Raw genomic sequence first — 21,678 nt, 5'->3', positions numbered from 1 at the left:
TGAATGCATTAAAAATTGCCCTTAAAATTCAATGAATTTCTGTTTTACCATCTTTCAACATTTTTAAAAAAAAGTAATGTTGATTGTTTTCCCTAACTTCTAAGGTAAGAGATCTTTATACTGATGATCTGCAGATCTACTACCACTCAAGAACTGATAAAATTCAGAGTGCTGTAGAAAAAGTTAATGCTGATTTAAGTCTCATAAGTAATTTTGCATTGAGTTACAATCTCAAAATTAATCCTCTTAAAACACAAGCAATAATCATTGGTACTTCAAAAAACTTACACGTCTTAAAACAATACGAAATTCCTCCTGTAGCACTAAACAATACCATTATTCCATTTTGTGAAACAGTTATGAATCTTGGTGTGGCTATAAGCGAAACATTGAACTGGTCACAACGTGATGAAAGTGTGCCAAAAGGTATATCAAAGCCTGCATCCTCTGAAGCGGTTTAAAAATATATTTCCTCGGTCCTTGAAAATAAAGCTCATTCAATCACTCTTGTTTCCAATTCTCGAATACTGTGATACAGTTTTTATTGATATCAATAACGAGCAAAGCACGAGACTGCAACGTGCCCAAAATGCATGCATCAGGTATGCATTCGACATACAACCATACGCCCATGTATCCCCATTCTATACACAATTATCTTGGTTACGACTGAATGACAGACGTAGACTCCACGCAACTACTTTGGTGTATCAAGTGCTTTCTGAAAACACTCCTCCTTACCTATCCACCAGATTTCGCTACCTTAGTTCCCTGCACCTGTTCAATACCCGGTCAGGCTGTACGCTAGAAATTCCTGTGCATCGAACCGCAACCTACAACAGATCGTTCACAATCTCCGCCACGAGCTGGTGGAATGAACTCCCCAATGACATCAGGGAAGCTAAATCTAAGACAAAATTTAAAATCCTTTGCCAGCGTCATCTTTTAAGCACTTCAGTCTTTCTTGAGTGTGAATGGGATGCATGAATGAGAGTGAATATGGTTGTTATTGCAATGTGTTCCTGTATATAATTTAGTTATACTTTACTCACCTTAGTTTAGTTAGTGATACTTTAGTTGCTTTAATTATACTTTAGGTTGTAAAGATTTCATATGTTTAAATTTTATGTAAAATATACATTGTATATACATGAAGTGGTTAAGTGTAAGAAAGGGCTGGGAGCCCTAACTTCGCCACAATAAAGACGCTTTAATAATAATAATAATAATAATAATCCCCCTCCCCTGCAATCAGTCCAATGTAATGAATAAATTTACTAAACTTCCTTCACCAGTAATCAAGTACAGTAATTTCATATGATCCCAACTTTTAAGAAATGTGTTTAACATACCCTTCTTCGAGGAATAGGACATCTTATATCGTGTTGGTCACCCAGATTCTTGTATGTTAAATAGTTTTCTGAACAAATTAAGACACCACTGGGACCATCGTTACCACCAGGAACAGAAACTAAGAAATTAGCATGTTCTTCCAGAGGTTCACTGTATTTTCTCACAACATGGTTCAGCCCCAAATCCAATTCATAAAAAGTGAGTGTCTGCTGTGTTTTGTGTGCTGCTTCTCCAGTTGGATCATTGTCAGCTTCCTGGAACACATTTACATAAAAAAAGTGTAAATTAAGTGATGTCTACTTACTTGACTACTGCTTATAGCATACTTTTCAAATACATAGTAATTAAGACTTCTAGGCAACCAATGCACTTTATAATTCATAACAATTTTCTTCCATTATGAAACCTTGCATAATTATCAGTTGAATTAAAATATTTAGACTGTACCCACATTAAAAACTTGCTTTTGTAATGCATCAATCAGGAAAAAATTTGTAGAGTAATACTGCCCCCACAATGACAAACGTCAGAATGGGAACGCCATAGATTACACAATTTAATCTAGCACATTTCAGGAACGTCAGGGCACATAGATTTGCACAAGACGTGGACATTAGTGCAAAAAAGAGGCATCCAAAACTTATGCAAGCATAAACATATCTTCATTATAGACTAATGCCCTTAATCAGCCTGAAGCCCTTATGTGAATTTACTAATTGGCACCACAATCTTATTTGCAACTAGTTCTGTGGCATCGTTCAGTTCTCCCTCTCTCATCTTCAAATCGTTAGAAACAGAGCCTAACCATCATCTTAAATCTCCTACTGACCCACAATAAGAGTCCATTATTGTCCTGCGTAACGCCTCTCAACCCCACCACCGAACCAGGTTATAAGTACACCTTCACCCATAGAGTTCATTCCTAACAGCCTTAATTTCCTCATTCCAAGTACCCTCCTACCATTGTTCCGACCTGTTTCTTTTTACCAGCAGTCATTCTCTCTACTTTCATATCTTACTTATCTATGAATAAGGTACCGTCAATCCACCCAGCTTTCACTTCTGCAAAGCACAGTTGGCCTGAAAACAGACCCATGTATAGTTTCGTCAGCGAGATGAGTTCCTTCTTACAGAATACTGTAGACTGCAACTCTGAGCTCACTGTATTAGCTTTACTGCACTTTTATTCAATCTCTTACTACACTACCATCCTGGGAAAATACACATCCTAAATATCTGAGAGTATCTGTCCCAGCTTTGTACACACAATCTAACGTTCAATTCTCTTGCATATTATACCTAACCTTTAGTTTCTAAAAGGCTCATATTCAGACCAAACTTTCTGCACCTATTTTAGAGTTACAAAATATTAGACTGCAGGCTTCTGGCAAGATCTGCCATTAAGATCAAGTTGTCAGCATAGGTCAGAGCGCTTACTATATTTTTGCCTGACTGAATCCCTCCCTGCTACTTAATACCTTTCAGCAGATAATCCATGTAAACTATGAACAAAGAAGTAAGATTACAGCTTTGTCTAACCCCCTTTTTGAGTACCCTGACCAGGAACTCATTCTACCATCAATTCTCACCGCAGCCGAACTGTCACCATAAATGCCTTTAAATAATTTTAATAATCTACCCTTAACCCTCCAGCAGCCATGCTAGGGTATAAACTACACCACTGCTAATTGTTTTTCCACTAGATAACACTGTAGCTTTTATAAGATTTCTAAGCTATTCCTGCAGTGTGACAATTGTTGAATGTGTAAAGCTGAAATCTGAGTGCACAAGAATGGCTGTATTGGTGCTTTAATTCCGGCACCATTTAAAACACTAAATTTATCACTTTCTTTAATTATAATATACTAGGAAATAGGCCTTACAACAGAAGACACGACAAATAAGATAAAATTGAATACAAAACTCAATACAAACCTCCACTTTACCCTTAAACAAAACAAAACAAACATATTTTCAACTAAGGAAAGGGCATGAGGATCGGAGCGTTTCAAGTACTGCGAGGACCGCAAAGCCCGAACAATCCCTTCAAAGAGACCTGAACGCCGGACTGACTAAAGTGATCCTATGTGGTCATATAAAAAGAAGATACTAGCTGATGTACCCATGCGTTACAGGATTCTCAGAAAGACTGACGTGGCTTTCCTAACTGAAGTAAACATAGGTCATTACCGGGGAACGGATTTATATGTACTAATAATTATTGAAATATGTATATATATTTATTTTTATTGAACTATGGAATATAGACTTGAATCTATACATATAACAATTTCTATTTAATATCAAAGTTCAAAGAAACTAAATGAAGTAATCTACATGCAACAATGTTGCACTTCTCATCTATATATATAAAATAACTTGTCCTGACTGACTGATTCATCATCGCTGAGCCAAAACTACTGGACATAAAGAAATGAAATTTTGGGCATAGATTCATATTAAGATGTAGGTGCTCGCTAAGAAAGGATTTTTGGATATTCCATCGCTAAGGGGGTGAAAAGGGGGTTGGAATTTTAAAATGAGTATCTATATCCCAAAACTTTGAAAGTTTACAGATGTAAAAATTGGTATTTAGAATCTCCTTTGAATAATATGGAAATACGTATTTCTTTGTTTTCAGAAAATCCGAATAGGAGGGGTGAAAAACTGTAAAAAAGGGGGTTGAATGCCTTTAATCAGAATACCGGTACTTATATCTCAAACTGAAGATATTACAGACCTGAAAATTGGTACCTTTGATCTCTTTTAAAAATAAAGAAACACGTATTTTTTTGTTTTTGGAAAATCCAAATAATGGGGGTGAAAAGGGGAGTGAATTTTTAAAATGAGTATCTATATCTCAAAACTTTTAAAGTTTATAGATGTAAAATATGGTATTTAGAATCTCCTTTAAAAATAAAGAAACACGTTTTTTGTTTTTGGGAAATCCCGACAGGAAGGGTGGAAAAGGGTGAAAAAGAGGTTGAATGCCTTTAACGAGGCTACTTATATTTCAGAACCTGAAGATATTACAGACCTGAAAATTGGTATTGGGGATCCACTTTAAAAATAAGGAAACACGTATATTTTCGTTTTTGAAAAATCCGGATAATGGGGGGGTGAATTTTTAAAATGAATGTGTCTATATCTTAAAACTTTAAAAGTTTACAGATGTAAAAATTGGTATTTAGAACCGCCTTTAAAAGTAAAGGAATAAGTATTTTTTCGTTTTCTGTAAATCCCAATAGGAGGGGTGTAAAAGGGTGAATAGTGGGCTGAATGCCCTTAATGAAGATACATATATCTCAGAAACTGAATATATTACAGAACTAAAAATTTGTATATGGGATCTCCTTTAAAAAAAAAAAAAAGAAATGCGTATTCTCGGAAAATCCAATGAAAGGGGGGGGGGGAAAGAATCCTAAAATTAATTGACTTAATTGTATGAGAATACACACATCTAATAAAAATTAAAGTTGTTACGGACGTGAAAATTGGTATTTTGATCTCCTTTAAAAACAAAGAAATACGCGTTTTGTGGGGGAAACCATCTTGGGGGGCAGGAGTGGAAAGGAGTTGAATTCCTTTCATGAGGAGACACAAATCAGAAACTGAAGAAGTTAGAGTCGTGATAATTGCTATTTAGAAGATCCTTTACTATTAAAGAAACAAGTATTTTTTGCTGGAAAATTCACTTAAGGGGGGGGGGGGGAAAGAAGTGTGAAAGGAAGTAAAAAAAGCGAATTATTTTTATGGGGATGCTTATATCTCAAAACTCAAGGTAATAGACGTGAACATTGGGGTTTGGAATCTCCTTTAAACATAAAGAAACTCTCCTCCTCTTAATTTTTTTTCGGGGGGGGTAAATAAACTTAACGGCGGTGGGGTGTAAAAGGTGAGACCAATTGATTTTGCTGTTCATAATGTACTTATAAGGAGCCTCCGTTGCTCAGGCGGCAGCGCGCCGGCCTCTCACAGCTGGGTTCCGTGGTTCAAATCCCGGTCACTCCATGTGACACTCGTGCTGGACAAAACCGAGGCGGGACAGGTTTCTCTCCGGATACTTCGCTTTTCCCTGTCATCATGTAATGCTACGATGAACCAGTGTGTTACGTACCAGTAATATCAGAAAATTTATGAACCAGAGGAATGGCATGCTAAAGAAGAAAGTGATCTAACTCCCCAGCTACTTCCTGCCAATATTCAGGTAGGCTGTTACACTCTGCACGATCGGGTGATTTGGCTGTGTGGTTAGGGGCACGCAGCTGTGAACTTGCATCCAGGAGATGGTGGACACCAACTCCACTGTCGGCAGCCCTTAAGATGGTATTCCATGGATTCCCATTTTCACACCAGGCAAATGCTGGGAGTGTACCTTAAGTCCAAGGCCGCTTTCTTCACACTCCTGGCCCAATCCTATCCGATCATCGCCATAATACCTACCTGTGTCGATGTAACGTAAGGCATGCATCGGAGATGAGTGGCAATAGAAGACAAAGCACATCACAACAAACAAGGGTCAACATAGTGTTATTGTTGATCAATTTTATAAGCCTCCTATACTGTAGGCCTTCACATTTAGTTTTCTTTCGACTGATATTAAGGCGTCTTATAAATTTATATGTAGCGTAGACTGTAGTTCCATATTCGCAAATTTTACACACAGATTTTTGTTAAATTCTGCCTACCCATTTTCTCGACGACTTCATTTTTATTAAATTCTCTTCAGCCGTTTTCTTTTTTGCTATTTTTTTCACATCGCACCGACACAGATATGTCTTACGGCGACGATGGGATAGGAAAGGCCTAGGAACTGGAAAGAAGCGGCCGTGGCCTTAAGGTACAGCGCTGGCATTTGCCTGGTGTGAAAATGAGAAACCATGGAAAACCATCTTCAGGGCTGCCAGCAGTGGGGCTCGAAACTACTATCTCCCGATTACTGGATACTGGCCGCACTTAAGCAACTGCAGCTATCGAGCTCGGTTCAGCCGTTTTCTCGTGATGCGTGTACGTACATACAGAAATTACGGGAAATTTAAAAAAGTTTGTTACTGTTGCCATGACTGACACAGAAACGTCATCCTTTTCTAAATTCTGAGCAATGTACAGACAGACAAAACTTTTAATTTAAGTCGAGCAAGGTCAAGAGACGTCACCGCTGCCTGTAGCTTACCACCCCTTCGGAATTTTCTAGATTATTTTTATGAACTTTTTAACGCCTGGACCGATCAACACAAGACCAACGCTGAATTGTAGCTAATATTCTGGAAGTAAAACACTGCAAATTTGAAGTCAATCCGTCCAGTGGTTTCCGAAATATAATTATTTAAAGTTTGAAAGGAATTCTTGCCCCTTCGTCACCCGATTCCAAGCGGTGCTCGCAAGACCCGTATATATAGGTCACTGGATCAAGGCCATAACCAGTACAGAGTACAGTGCGTGTGTGCAGTAAGTGTGCCGTAAGGACAGTACGCTCCGTCGCGATTCGCGAGGACATAGTCGTGGCCACTTGAAAGCTGTTAAAATAATACGTCGTACGTAAAGTTTCTGCCGTACCGTTACGACGGAAATATTCTAGATATTTCTCCGAATGAATTGTCGTAATATGACGCTTGTAAATTTATTAACCGAGAGAAGCTATAATTGGAAGTAAGATTTGAAGTGTCCAATATTTTACTGATCAGTATAAGACATCGCGAACTTTACTGGTTTCACATAACTCTGAACTGTGATAATATTCTAAGTCATTGCATGTGGTAAACTGAAACCCTAATTTAAGACCATTTCAATCAATCTAAGACTTGTTTCTCTTACGATAGTATAACAGTTAACTGTAAAAGACCTTTCACTCGACATTCGCCCCATAACAGGGCTAGAAGTAACTTTTTCTTGTGCAGTTTATCGATATTCCGATCACCACTGTGAGAAACCCAGACTATATTAAGTACAGACTAGTGTGGTGTAAATCCAGCCATAAAATCGCCTTAATCTGTGAATAATATTTCAGAGACTGTGGTAGAGACTGTTATAAATCTATTTTTCAAGTGCTTTATGGACTGTGTTCATTACTTTACAGTCGAATCTCAGACTTACTTAGTGACAATTATGAACTGTTAAATCTCAAACCCATGAACTGTGTATATAAAAACTGTTTTCCGTAGCATGGACTGTGAATGCTAATTCAACACCGTAAAATTAATATACGAATAGAACTGTGCATTACAATTTATGTCAGTGTGTAATATTAATATCCAAGATATTTGTGAATTCAATAGTGCCAATTGAACTTTCCGTGTTCCAACATTACCTCCAAGAACAACGGAAATCTTGGCCAAGTGCTACGAGATCCTGCTACATCGAACATCGCTTTCAACGATGGATTTACGTGGTTTCTTCAGTTATGGTACCCATCGAGGGAAATTGACGTGGCATCTTCATTGAACGCCGCCGGTGCTAAGTTCGAATCTTGGCCGCACGTTGCGGAATGTTCCAGACACCAAGTCACCGTACAGCACAACTCCAACTATTGTAAGCAGATCTTTTCATATTCTGAGGGAGTAATCCAACTGACATTTTACAAAGCCCTTAGTTCATTACAGTGCTCTAACAAGTGCTTCGTGTGAACATCTCGTAACCTATCGTCATTTAAAAGAAGTTGAAATAATTGATAAGGAGATTCCACCTATTCAATACCAAAGAATAAGAAATGTAGTGAATTACATTCTCATTTAATAATAATTAGAAATGGTACCGGTTTCGACCCTAGTCCAGGTCATCATAAGCCGATTGAGAAATGGAAAACAATGCATAGGATCAGTAGAAGAGGCAATATGAAAAGGAAATGAAAGGGGGTAGACACTGTAAAACTTAAAAGTAAAATACAAGTCATTCAAAAGAAAAACAGTGCCTGATATTGAATGTGTCGCGCTGATCACTGGGAGCTGGCAAGTTGCTTCAATGAATCTACTTGTCTTCAACTCCTACACGAATATGGACCTTAGGTGTTCGATTGTGATGTGACTATATGCCTGACAGTATTTAAATAACTGGCTTTGAACAGTTCTCCGCTATTCGTAATCATTGTGGGACTTTGCCTAGCGCTGCGTCTGCCTTGCTGTCGCTAAGAGAATTGCGCATTTCAACAAGGAGATCTGGCGCTGCTAAGCGACGATAAACTACCAAGGCAAATTTGGAAGCTAGCTAGAATCTCCTAACTCATCATAGGACGAGATGGAAAGATCAGGTCCTGTGAGCTGACTGACAAAGAGGGAAGAGTGTTTCGAAGACCCATTTAACTGGTACATCCATTGGAGTTGAGCAACCGTGATACGGCTCAAGGTGAGGAGTGTGGAGAATTATCTAACTGACCATACCTGTTCGCTACACAGCTAAGGAGTTTGAGCCTCCATGGACGTTAAACATACTCTTGCTATCTACTTAATATGGACTCCATGAAAGTAATAGTATAGTAGTCATGGTGATGTTTTGATGATGATGTAGCAGATTATGATTATTTTGTAAGAATAAATCAGCAACCTATGACATTTCAGTGTTCTCATGAAGTAAAACATTACACGAACAGCCAGCGGAAGATAACTTGGACAGCACAGAATAAGATGAGAAATATGAAGTCATCACTAGAAGTGATCACAAAACTGAATCTGAAGAGGAAAACAAATGAATGTTGTGATGAATACCTTATTGAAAAAGAAAGGTACCAGGTGGAGGAAAACTGGTTTTTTAAAGGTATGCAAAACAAACTAAAAATATTTTCAAAGTATTTCTTTGTCCTAAACATAATGCAAGAGGAATCAAAGAAGAAACAAAATAGTTGAAGATATGGTAGATGACTTGACACACGAACATGTGCAATGAACATAATCGCCTTCAGGCAAATGAATAATATGCAAAGGAAACTTTCAAAGCTGAAATAATAGCATTACCTGGATGCCTGTACCTAATCTGCACTAAGAAAGCACACCACACAAATGTTACCGAGCTCTGGAATTCAGATTGAACTAGAATGCACATACTGATAGCTTGTATGAGCTATAAACGTTTTCTATTCTTGCTCTGTGATTTGATTAACTAGAAACAAGGGATGGCAGAAGAAAACCCGCTAGATTGCCGGCCATCCGTCCCTTTTTGGATGCTTTTGTACTGAACTGTCTGAATAGGTTTTGTGCCTAAGTCACAATTGACGAAGAACTTCAATGGTTCCGTGGACGACAGTTTTTTGCAATTCACCCCAAATAAACCCGCTAAATATGGGATTAAAATGTTGCTAATGTGAGACTCTAAACACTGTTTACCAGCAACTTGGAAATGTATTGTGATAAGCAAGAGGAAGGTCCATATTTTGCTTCCAAGAAGCCAAGTGATATTGTTTAGAGACTTATTCTTGATATTGAAGGTACCAACAGGAACATTACTATTGATAACTTGTTGATAACTGGTACGCTAGTTATCCATTGGTGAAGTCCCTCTTAGAAAAATAGCATACACCGAAAAAGAACAAGAGAAATCCATCCCAACCGAGTTTCAGGCTAATATAAGACTAGAAATGCAGTCATCTCTCCTCAGATTCCAGAAAGAAGCAACGACTTGCATTCCTAAAAGGAACAGAGCTGTAATTCTGGTATCTATAATGCACGATACACAAGAAATTTATGCCGAGACCAAGAACTCTGTTATAGTAATGAATTATATGACCAAAAGAGGTTTAGACATGGCTGACCAAATGAGAAATATTTAGTGTTTCATGCATTACAAGGCAATGGCCAATGGCAGCGTTTTAGTCATTATCAAACAGCTAGAATAAACTCTCAAATTCTCTACTCTTCAAATCTGGAAAATTCTACGGTAATCAGAAGGAATTTTCTGAAATATTTGTCTAACTGCCATGAAACCGCACTTTATAGAAAGAGCAACTATAGTCACTGCCATACAATATCAGAACATTCGACATATCGAATACCTGCAGTAGATGATGAAAACCATGATGGACCATTAAAGAAACATGGAAGGTGTTACTTATGTGGTTGAGCAAAAGACATTAGTACCACCAATCAATGTACTGTATTTATGCTAATATTCCCCGCACTGTAATTTTAGGAAGGCTCATTTGGGAAGGAAAAAAAAATTAAATCGACTAAAATTCCTTCCATCAAAAGAGTAACATAGGCATAAACATTTCATCAGTCCACGAGGTCCACGTGGTCTTTACACAAATAACATGTAAATTTACGGATACAGCTGCTTTGCCTGAGATGATAAAAACTCAATCACCAGAGGTTGTGGTATTCAGCATTTGCAATAAATGCTAAATGATAATCATTATGGATCCGTTTTGAAGATGCTATATGTATTAGCATCCTACAAATGCAATATATTTTGAAACTTTGTCAATGTATGTGCCTTCACCTTATATGACCCCTACGAGTGGTTTTTAGCGATTTCGAATTGGTGATAAAATGTGAAATTGGATCAAAATGCGAAATTATATACAGTAGAAGTCCGCTATAGCGAGTACAGCATATAACGAGAAGTCCGTTATACCGACGACTTTTTTCTGTCCCTTCAAAATTCCTATATTAAACTGTGTACCGTCCTTCGGGCGCATCCGTTATTACGAGCAATTAAGCGCGCGCGATTTTTTCCGTTACCGATATTTATGCACCCCAGCGATGATATTGCATGCGATCAATTAGTAATATCCGTCGACAGCTGTTCGGTAAAGAAAATTCGAAATGGAAGAGAACATATTTTCGTTATAAATGCGTAAATAACGTGTCTGATAATGGTTGTTAACTCGTTAAAACTTAAGGCCGACTAAACGACCGCTTAATTTTGAGGCTGAATACTGCAATTAAGTAAGAATGGGATACACCTCGAGATATGGCAGAGTGCTTAATAGATTTCATAGGTTAGTTTGTATTTTGTCGCGTCTGGTTAAATTACGGAAAGGATATTATGAAAATTTATAGCGAGAATATAATTTCTCTACCGGCGCTTGAAGTGTGTTTTCATCATACGTATAGTACAGTTAAATTAGGATACGTGATGCTGTTTGAATAAGAAAACTGAAACGTTTGCAACAAAATGCGATCGATCATCTTCGGTACGGTATACTTTTCTCACTTCATGCATTTGCGAGCTCTCTCGTTGACATTCAAAGGCGATGTTGGAGTTTATTAGTAATACCCATCGACTGCTGTTCTCTGAAGAAAGTTCGAAATGAATGAGTATAACACGTTTTCGTAATAAAAACGTAAATAACGAGACCGATAGCAGTTGTTAAATCGTAAAAATAGAGACTGAATAAACGATATCTTAATTTTAGTGTTACATACGGAAATTACGTAAGAATGTTGTACACCTCAAGATATGGCAGAGTACATCACTGATTTCAGAGGATATTTCATATCTTCTCGCGTCTAGTTACGGCTATTTACATGTAAATTTTTCGCGAGGAGGTTTTTTCTCTACATGCGTTTCAATGTTTTCATGATGGGCTACATATACGGTTAGGTTAGGTGACGCTGTTTGAAGAAGAAGGCTGAGGTGTTTGCCACAGAAATCTCTGGAGTGATACCGTATTTCTCCGAATCAAATACTTTTTTATCTCTCAGAATCTCATGCGAAAACTCAAGGGTTGTTGCATTCGCGGCCTAACAGTAAGCTAATGGATACCACTGGCAACTACCGCGGTAACCACGCTGCTGCTTTTCACATGCGCACAGAACTCATTGACTAACGACCGCCTACTTACTACAATATAAATGGTCCTTCCTTCCTTCTTTACTACACATTGCTACCGGTTGTACAGTGTACAGTACCTGTGTGTTTCTCAAATCTGCAGAATACCATCAAAACATGCGACCCTTCAAACTCTTAGAAAAGCCATGGCTACTCAGTGGCAGAGTCATAACGCATCTATTGTACTTGACGCTTAGTGAAATTAAGGTTTATAGACAGCAGGAATGTTTTTGTGATTGATAGTCGTATTGTAAAAATACGTGGAAAAGGTATTGGCGGCAAATTTTCAACGGGTTCTAGTCGATATTATGATGCCAATTTTAAGTTAATGTTTATTAAACACTCGGAAATTTAGAATAATTGTGCAGCCGCAAAAAAATTAAATACGGCGTGACGAAATTCAATGTTGGGCGTCTAAAAATAGTCTAAATAGGCGTAGGCCTGTATGATTTTACAAACTTCTTTTTGAGCCTGATTTAAATTTTTTGAAGGAAAAAGTGGGGCTCATCTTGGATTCGGAGAAATATGGAACTATATTTTTTCAGAATGAAATTAAACGTACACTTTCATGTAGTATCGGATTATGAAAAATAAACAAGTAAGCCGTAGTATGGGTATCATCTGCGGAAACGCAAGTTTTGAAGAAACTGATTGCCTTTTCATACCGATTTTAAAGAGCATGAAGGGTTTTCCGACTTTTATACAAAAATCGGATATAACGACAATCCGTTATAGCGAGTAAATTTCTCGCTGTTATGAATTCTCGCTATAACGGACTTCTACTGTAATTTATGTAAAATAGATGTGAAAGTCTCAGTTTTGTCAGAAACAAATATACGCATCTTTAAAAACGATTAATTTTCTTCTTTAAAATAAGATATACCATCTCCTCAGCCTCAGGAAAAGTGACACCATTGGTTTCTTCACCGTGTCCCTACCCGCCTGAGTAAATGACCCATCTGGTTTCTCCAGTGTCCCCACTTGTGTGTTGCTTCAGAACATTCTAGAGCCTTGCTGTTTCAAGTGTGTGATTCCACTTTCCCACAGAACAGTCTCCAAGATTTTCTTTTTGCTTTCTGTACCTCTAGGTTATACTAGGTGACATTTCCTATGATATTCGTCCCACATACCCTTTCTAGGTGATAGAACATCCTAACCGCCTTCATTGTGGCTAGTTTGTCGTTCCACCACCTTTTTTGGTGTTTTTCTTTTCTTTGAGAGGACAGTTGTCATGGAATGAGTGTAATAGCTTCTTCTAATACTTCCACTGCCTCAAATTCTTTCTGGCGTCTCACGATGGTTGGAATTTTTTGCACAGCCTTCCCTAGAACTTCTCTGTATCTATCTCAGTTCCTTTTGGGTCTCTGCACACCTCAATCCGCCTAGCATCTATCACAAATTGGATGTGTTGGTGGTCTGCCAATGATGGTCCTCCAGCACCTTCCAGTCTTTAAAGTATGCAATATGCGTAGTGCTTAGTGTAAGGTCTATTACCTCTCTACGATTTTCGTTTATAAATGTAGAATTGTTTCCTACGTTTAGTATCGTCAACTCAGTTCCAATAATAAACTCTAGTTCGTGCTGCCCCATGCCGTGTGGTGTGAATTTGCATCTGCTCCAAGGACTACGTGTTCGCCTTTCCTCTTTGCGTTGCAAATTACGTTCTCAACTTCTGATGGGGACAGATTAATCGAGTCATACGGGAGGTATGCAGAGCCTACGGTATTTCTCTGTGTCCCTCCCAATTTCCAAGTTTAATCTTGGCCACGGTTAAGTCCCGTGAACAGTGTTCCTGCAACACAAGACATTTTAGTTTCCCGTTCACAAGAAGGCGTTCTGCGTATTTCGAACGTTGTATCGTACATCAGCTTACCTCCAGATTCCGCCAGCCTTGCTACTCTGCCCTTGATTACCCAAGGCTCCTGAATAAGGGCCACGTCAACCACTCGAACCTCCTGACGAAATTGGCCACAGCTGCTTGTTTTTATGCTGAAGATCGGCCTGAAAGACATTCAGCACCATCTTTATCAACGCTGCGTTTCGTTTTTCGCCCAATGACCTGAAACTTGATCTGCCCAAGTACGAGCTTAGCCTTAAGGCTTCTTGTTTTGAGCTCTTCATATTCTCTTTCACGAAGGGCTAAAACGACTGTCCTTCCAGTCTTGACTGAAGTGGCATTCAGCACTCTCCACTCTTGCGTTAGAAGTTTGGTATCATGCTGACCGATTCTGACAACATCTTCAACTTTCATCTTGTCAAAAGGAGGTGGGAACTTTGTGATGACCTTGGTCGTGTTGAGCACCTTTCTTGTGTCCGCCACCTCTAGTCTCCCCTTTCCATGGATTACAATTTGATACTGTCTGTTCCAGCCAACTTTTCGTTTCTGGATTTGCACAGATCAGTACCATTGCTCCACTTTCCAGCCTTGGTGACTCAAGAAAGCCTGGCAGACAACCGCCTGACAGCGGCTTCATTTGTGCTATCAGAGCAGATTACAATTCAGTCACGTCTTCCTCCTTGAGTTTTTCATCTGGAAAGGTCTTGGGTATTATTGCGACCTTAACTGAGGATAGTCTTTCTGAAAAGAACATTACTTTTCCTTCGTTCTGCTTCTTGGAGGGTGGTTTTGTAGCCAAACTTGATGCCCTGCTTTCCTCTGACCTTGGCCATTTGGGTGTAGTCATTGGCATAGCGTCTCGCCGATCCCTGTTCCTTGGCTTCTTCTCCACCCAAGTCCCAGCCACTATCTTGGCTTCTTTCCTCGCCTTCTTTTCCTTGTAGTAGGCACTTGTGCAAGGGGGTCTATCTATGTGTATCCTATTGAGTTTCAATGCCAATATCTTCAGGTCTTTCTCAGTGAAGTCTCCCGTTTCCGTTTGTCCAGAAGCCTGCTTTCCTGTTGCGTCTTTTTCTTCAGATTTGGATTCAGCCTGCCCTACTGAGACTTCTGACACCGTATTCTTCTCTTGGGCTTGCCACTGGACCTGCTCTTCTGGAGCTTCCCTTGGTATTTGTATAAGTGGTTCGTTTGCAATATCCATGGTTCCATATGACGTAGGGTTTTTGCCCCTTCTGGGGTCCTGAGCGGCGTTCTCACCATCCGTGATGAGGCATTCCGCCAGACATTGTCCTCCCGCAACTCAGGCTCTCCGTAGCAGGCGCCATGCCCCTCAGCAGTCCGCCCCTGGCCCGAACCCGACCAGGTTTGTTTCACCTTCAGTAGACCTACTCACATGGTTCCCACTTGGCATTCCCATGACTGAGCTCACAGCCATGGGTTCCCCCTAGCTTGGGTTCGCCCCGTTCCCAACCCGCAGCTCGTTCAAGCTATGTAGGGCAAAGTGATGTGTTGCTTCCAGCACACCGCAGTGAACTTTCATCTCAATCACCAGCACCCACTTTACCTGAACCACCGTATCACCCATGTGGAGGTAACATGGATGCCTCTCTAGCATGTGTGGCTGAGGTTTCCACTTCCAAGCCTTGGCTTGGGCTAGTAACAAGGCCTCGGGGTTAAGAACTTACAAATAGTTTTCAAGTTTTTTAAATAAAATTGAGGTTAACATTCGGTTCATCCATTGAGACTTGCAAAATATTGCTTAAGGAAAGGACAGTCCATGTATAAACCCATCTAAGTGATCCACACTTGGAATGCCAAAAACTTCACTATTCCAATACCTTGTTGCTTATCTCATGATTCATCAAAACAAACAACGTAGTCAGAGCACTGTTTCTAAGTCATTTTGCAAGCTTTCTTTAAAATATGGGTCTAATCCATTATTTGTAACATAGGAAGCCTTGGTCTTGCCCCTAGTAAAGTTATCAGCAATTTTACTGTCTGGGAACAATGTTTTGAATGCTGCAAAGATTTCATCACAAGAGTTGACAAACATCTTTCCAGTGACACCCTGGGGAGCCCACATAGCTTCAGCTGATATATCATTCACACTGCAAGTCCATAAACTCCCTTGACTTGTTCCTGACAGTGCTAATTCCTTTGTAGCTGTGGATGCAGTGCTAACTATTGGCTGTGTATCTCCAAGTATGTCCAACCAACCACTCAGTTTGGTAAACACTTTTACTGTCTAGCCAAATTTTATTAAATGTAAAGTGCCAGTTAGACACTGTCATGAGTTTAAAGAAAGCATCCTAGAACTGAAACAAAAAAAGAATAAAGTAAAAAAGGTTGAAAGAAATCTCACTAGGGCACAACAAAAATTGTAGAATTGTTGCATACTTGTGAAAAATACCTGAAAAAGAAATACTACAATAGCCTGGGTTACAAGAGACTAAAGCCTAAAAACATCCCCTCAAACCCATTACTGGGGAAGATTTCCCTGACTTTCCAGATTTTTACTATTTCCCTGACTTTCCAGAATGTGGACACAATGCTTTTACTCTGATAGTAACACGACTGGTGGTGGACAATTCCTTTCGTGCAATGTACACACTTGGCGAATTCAGATGTTAGTATTGTGATACAGTGAAACCTTGTTAATTCGAAGTCTTTAGAATGCAGAAACCGGACTTCCAATTACGTTATTTTGAATTAACCGCTAACTTTTAATTCAGGAATGCCAACCCTCGCTGCATCACAAAATATTCTAACACCCATTACTGCATGCAATTAACATTGGTTCAGAGTTTAAAACTTTTGAATGCCATGAAGAAGACTATTTCCAAAATGTACCTAACAAGGTGCATTTACAGTATTCAAATAATGCACTTGGATAATTCACTGGCAAACAAAACCTCTCGCAACGAAAGAAAAAGAATTATTCATAGGTGTGAAGAAATCTATGCTGACTCTTTAGTGCAAGTGGATTCAGTGAATTATTGTACTGTATGCATTTTAGATGCCTCTTACATGCATGGAAAGTATCCGATGCCCTTGAAGGCTTGTGGTTTAGCGATCTTTCCGATGAGGGAAGGAAGTCCCGCTTCTTTGTATTTGGAGTTCGCATGTGTTTTACGTCTAGCCAGCACTCGTATATAATAGAAGGGAAGTTTTGTGAATAAATTAGGTTGGGACAAGTTTAAGAGTGCATTAAGCCTGTAGGATATCTCTTCCGTTGCGCAGTACAGTAAGTTTACAAGAAGTCCGTTTCGGTTCAGCATTTTTTAAAAATGAAGCTTCACCGGCATTAAGCCAACGGCCGTAGCCGTGTTGAAACACCGGATCCCGTGAGATCTCCGAAGTTAAGCAATATTGGGCGTGGTCAGGAGTAGGATGGGTTGCCAGGCGCTGTTGGCAGGGGGCAAGGGAATGGAGGAGCGGAAAGGAACTGGCCACCCTACCGCACATAAACTCAGGCTCAGGAACACCTCTGCGGAGGTTCGGACCTGCCTTCGGGCACAATAACCCTTACCTTACCGGCATTAACATTATTTAGTGCATACCAACTGATAATAATCATGAGCCACGCTTCTCTGCACACTGCCTGCTATGTGATATTGTAGCGTTCCTTAAAATGCTGAATACAAAAGAATTAAGATTTCAGTCGAACTTCAACTATGACATACTACACACACCGAAGCAAGTGAAAGTGCGGAAAGCTACACTTGCACGTTCCAGAAGACTCGTTCTATCGTGACACAGAAATTTTGAATTTAAATTATTCCATAAACTACTATTTGTTTTAATGTGAAAGCATTTTAGAAATTAAGTGTCCAAATTATTCTCTGTTTAAACATGACATGGGAATAGTTTTCTTCCATCTGCAGTTGCACAAGGCAGAACTGTACACTTAACATCGAAAACTAGGTGGGCCAAGAGTGCATTTCCAACCTTGACGCAAATAAAACCCGAGCACCAATATTTTTAAAAAAATAGTCTGGGGTTATTTGCGTAAATAATGTACTTCCACAATCTGTTTGTTTAAAAGAAACATGTAAAAGTTAGCCACACATACAGTTTCAAAATAAGGAGATTGGTCTCAACGATCAGGAAAGTGGGAGAAACTAATAATCTGGAGTTCCCTGCTTGAATCAGAGGAGTTCGAATATTGCTTACCGTAATCAATAAACAGTAGGGAAAGGACGAAAAACCCTTACCTCATAGTCAATCTCCAAACAAGCAAACATTGGATTTTCAAATCCCACATCTACACCAACCATATGATAGACCAGTGTATTACTCTTGTGAGCTTCCAAAGGAGAAGATATTGTCAGTCTCGCCTCAGCATCTCTGTTTAAAATATACACCAGTTTCTGCTTCTCAATAGCACCTGAAAGGAAACAAGCTCGTTTTAAGACTAAATCAGTACATTTCACATAATTACTCTTAATTCATTGTCACAGTCAGAATAAAGTGCTATAATCACAAGCTATCAGGTGAAACACGGAAAATACATCATCCTGTGACTTTTCAAGAATATTTGATGCAGAGTATTATAATTAGTACATACTGTGACCTCCAGCAATTAGAACTGAAGCTTTAGTATTGGTTACAAAGACAGACTACCAGGCATTTTCATTTCTACTATCTGTACTGCTTACTACTGCCTGACTGGCCAGGTAAGAAGAGATTGGGGAGTACTGCATGAGAGTAAGCAAGTTTTTTGCACTCCCGGGCAGGATGGGAATTCCTGACCAAGCCAAGAAGAAATGAGATCACTTAGCACTGTAGTTGATATAGCAAAGCCTGTACGCGAATGTGACTTCAGTTCCTTGCGCTATGATTATTAAAACAATATAACAAGTGTTCCGTCTGCTCTCTGAAACAACATAAGTCGTTCCCATTTATTTGTAATAACAATTAAAATACACTGATGTGATGATTGCGACAAAAGTATACAAAGTAACTGAGAAGATCTCAGTACTATATTAGGTACATCAATTCTCTAAATAATCAGAACTGAGCATACCGTTTATTATACTCCCTCTAAAAACCATTTTAGTCTTAAATATATGGAATAATCAATATTAAATAAATAACAAAATAAAACAATTCATTAAGATCCATTCTACTTTTCACGTTAATATTTTACAATGAAATGTTACGACTAGAGCCCGGATTTCCATGTAAATGCATGTTTTTAACACTATCGGGCGCGCTGGATGTGTGGAGGGGACGAGCACCATTTTCTTGTTAGCCCGCCTATTCCTCCAGTGCAATATCTGCTGTCGTGTTGAAGGAGTGATTGTTGCAGCTCTATCTGGCACCACAGTAGAAGCATATTTCCTTTCCAATACACCACTGGTTCACCAAGTGCTTGATCATGTAAGCAAAACTATACAAGTATCTTAGTTTCTTTTGTTTGTCTTTATGTTTATTTCTATCACTGATAAATTTTGTGGCAATACTCTGATTCATATTTACAATAAAACCTTGTTAATTCGAAGTCGTTGGGACTCAAAAATCGGACTTCCAATTACGTGATTTCAAATTAAAAGCCAATTCGCAATTCAGAAGTACCAACACTTGTTGCGTTACAAAATGTTCCAAGGCCGGTTACTGCATGCAGTTAACCTCTATTCACAGTTTATACCTTTCAAATACCATGAAAAAAGAACTATTTCCAAAATTTATCCAAGAAGTTGCATTTACAGTATTCAAATAATGCACTTGGATATCTCACTGACAAACATAACCTCACGCAACGAAAGAAAGCACGATTCAAAGACTAGGAGAAATCTATGCTAGCTCCCATGTGCAAGTGCTTTATTCATTGGTTTACTATACTGTACGCATTTTAGATGCCTCGTATTTACATAGGAAGTACCCAATGCCCTTAAAATCGAACTTTCCTATGCCTATTTGTACGAAATCCTGCCATGGCACTTCTCTTGAACTTCAGAAATGTGAACAACTGCCGCATCACAAAGTATTCTAAGACCCAGTAATACCAAAAACAGTAGAGACAATACGCGACACTGAGCGAGATATCGAGAGACAGCTATTGGAGCTCTCGCTAGCGAGTAGACCTGAAAACTACGGAATCTGTCATAAGAGCACGTGTATTTTTGTGTGAAGATTTTGGTGTTATTTATGCGTTTTCAGTGAGTTGACATAAATAGTGGCGTGTGTCATTCCTTGTTATCTCCTCTCAACATGAGGGAAAGGTATGTGCTGTGTTTGGCTGCAGTAACTATGAAGTAGAGAAGAATGCACGGTCATTCTTCAGGTTCCCTCGTGACAAGAAAATGTAAGTAATATTGTGTTTACATATATATACTTCCAGTGACAGATTTTTATAGTACTTCAAAATCTTCTGATCTGTTCGACCCTTATTTTAACTGGCTTAAAATATAATATGCATAATTTATTGTAGAGTGCAGCAGTTAACCTTCAATACCGATGTATTGTTGTAGGTATGATCTGTGGGTTTTGAAATGTCACAGAAGTGATTTGGATAAGGTGTACAAGAAAGACGGGACATTACGCTTATATAAGAATTATAAGATCTGTTCAGATCACTTCCAGGCCAGCGACTTTAAAAATCCTCGACTATACAGCTAAGGGTATGTTACATTTTTACTCTAATTGTACGTAAATATTCCTCGAAGCATCACTATCGACAATATTTTCATACTTTTCTTTTATCCCTCTTCTCAGATTAAAGCCGGGATTTTATAGATTGTCGTTCTGTTAGTAGGCTTTATGTTATGAGGGTTATAAATTTCATGTTGTTGGTCCGTATTGAACTGAGAATAACATGAGTAACAACACAGTAAAGGTTTCCACCCATTCAATACAAAATATATTCACAATATTTTAAAATTACCTGGAACTAGTTTCGACCCATCTAGGGGTCATCATCAGCCACATCAGAGCAAAGATCACTCTGGACAAAATCCTAAGAACATGTTAATTTTAACAGTAAGATTATTATGGAATAACAAGTGAATGTGGTAAATTTAAAGAGATGTTAGTATGGGACAGGTGAGTAATAGCTAATAAATATAGAAGGAATATACATGAGAGGTATTCGTTGTATATTTATTAGCTATTACTCACCTGTCCCATACTAACATCTCTTTCAATTTACCACATTCACTTGTTAGTCCATAATCTTACTGTTAAAATTAACATGTTCTTAGGATTTTGTCCAGAGTGATCTTTGCTCTGATGTGGCTGATGACCCCTAGATGGGTCGAAACTAGTTCCAGGTAATTTTAAAATATTGTGAATATATTTTGTATTGAATAGGTGGAAACCTTTACTGTGTTGTTACTCATGTTTATGTTAAGAGGAAAATTGTCCAGCTATTAAATGTTAATTCGCCAGGCTGAGTGGCTCAGGCGGTTAAGACGCTGACCTGACCCCAACTTGGCAGGTTCGATCCTGGCTCAGTCCGGTGGTATTTGAAGGTGCTCAAATAAGTCAGCCTCACGTCAAATTTATTGGCACTTAAAAGAACTCCTGCGGGACTAAATTCTGGCACCTCGGTGTTTCCGAAGACCGTAAAAGAGTAGTTAGTGGGACGTAAAACAAATAACATTATTATTATTAAAAAATGTTAATTCATTGCATCATATGTGTAAGGAATGTGCCGATATTTTTGTTGACAAGTGTCTTAATGTGATGATACAATGTTTTTAAATTAGAAAAAAAAATCCAACCGT

The 21,678-nt window shown here is 38.8% G+C and overlaps 1 protein-coding gene across 3 annotated transcripts in view; it reads right to left on the bottom strand.

The window, feature by feature from the left end:
* The window catches only part of Sf3b3 (splicing factor 3b subunit 3), a 258,058-nt gene that overhangs the window by 191,022 nt on the left and 45,358 nt on the right, over window positions 1–21,678 (bottom strand). For all 3 annotated transcript variants that reach the window (XM_067137901.2, XM_067137904.2, XM_067137902.2), the window contains exons 5-6: window positions 18,166–18,338; window positions 1,353–1,607 (exon numbers count right to left, since the gene is read on the bottom strand). In XM_067137901.2, the coding sequence (XP_066994002.1) occupies window positions 1,353–1,607; window positions 18,166–18,338 (428 nt within the window). The remainder of the gene's footprint in view (window positions 1–1,352; window positions 1,608–18,165; window positions 18,339–21,678) is intronic.

The sequence above is a fragment of the Anabrus simplex genome, chromosome 1, assembly GCF_040414725.1.
Source record: "Anabrus simplex isolate iqAnaSimp1 chromosome 1, ASM4041472v1, whole genome shotgun sequence".
NCBI classification, from domain to species: Eukaryota; Metazoa; Arthropoda; class Insecta; order Orthoptera; family Tettigoniidae; genus Anabrus; species Anabrus simplex.
This window is presented reverse-complemented; position numbering and strand designations above follow the sequence as displayed.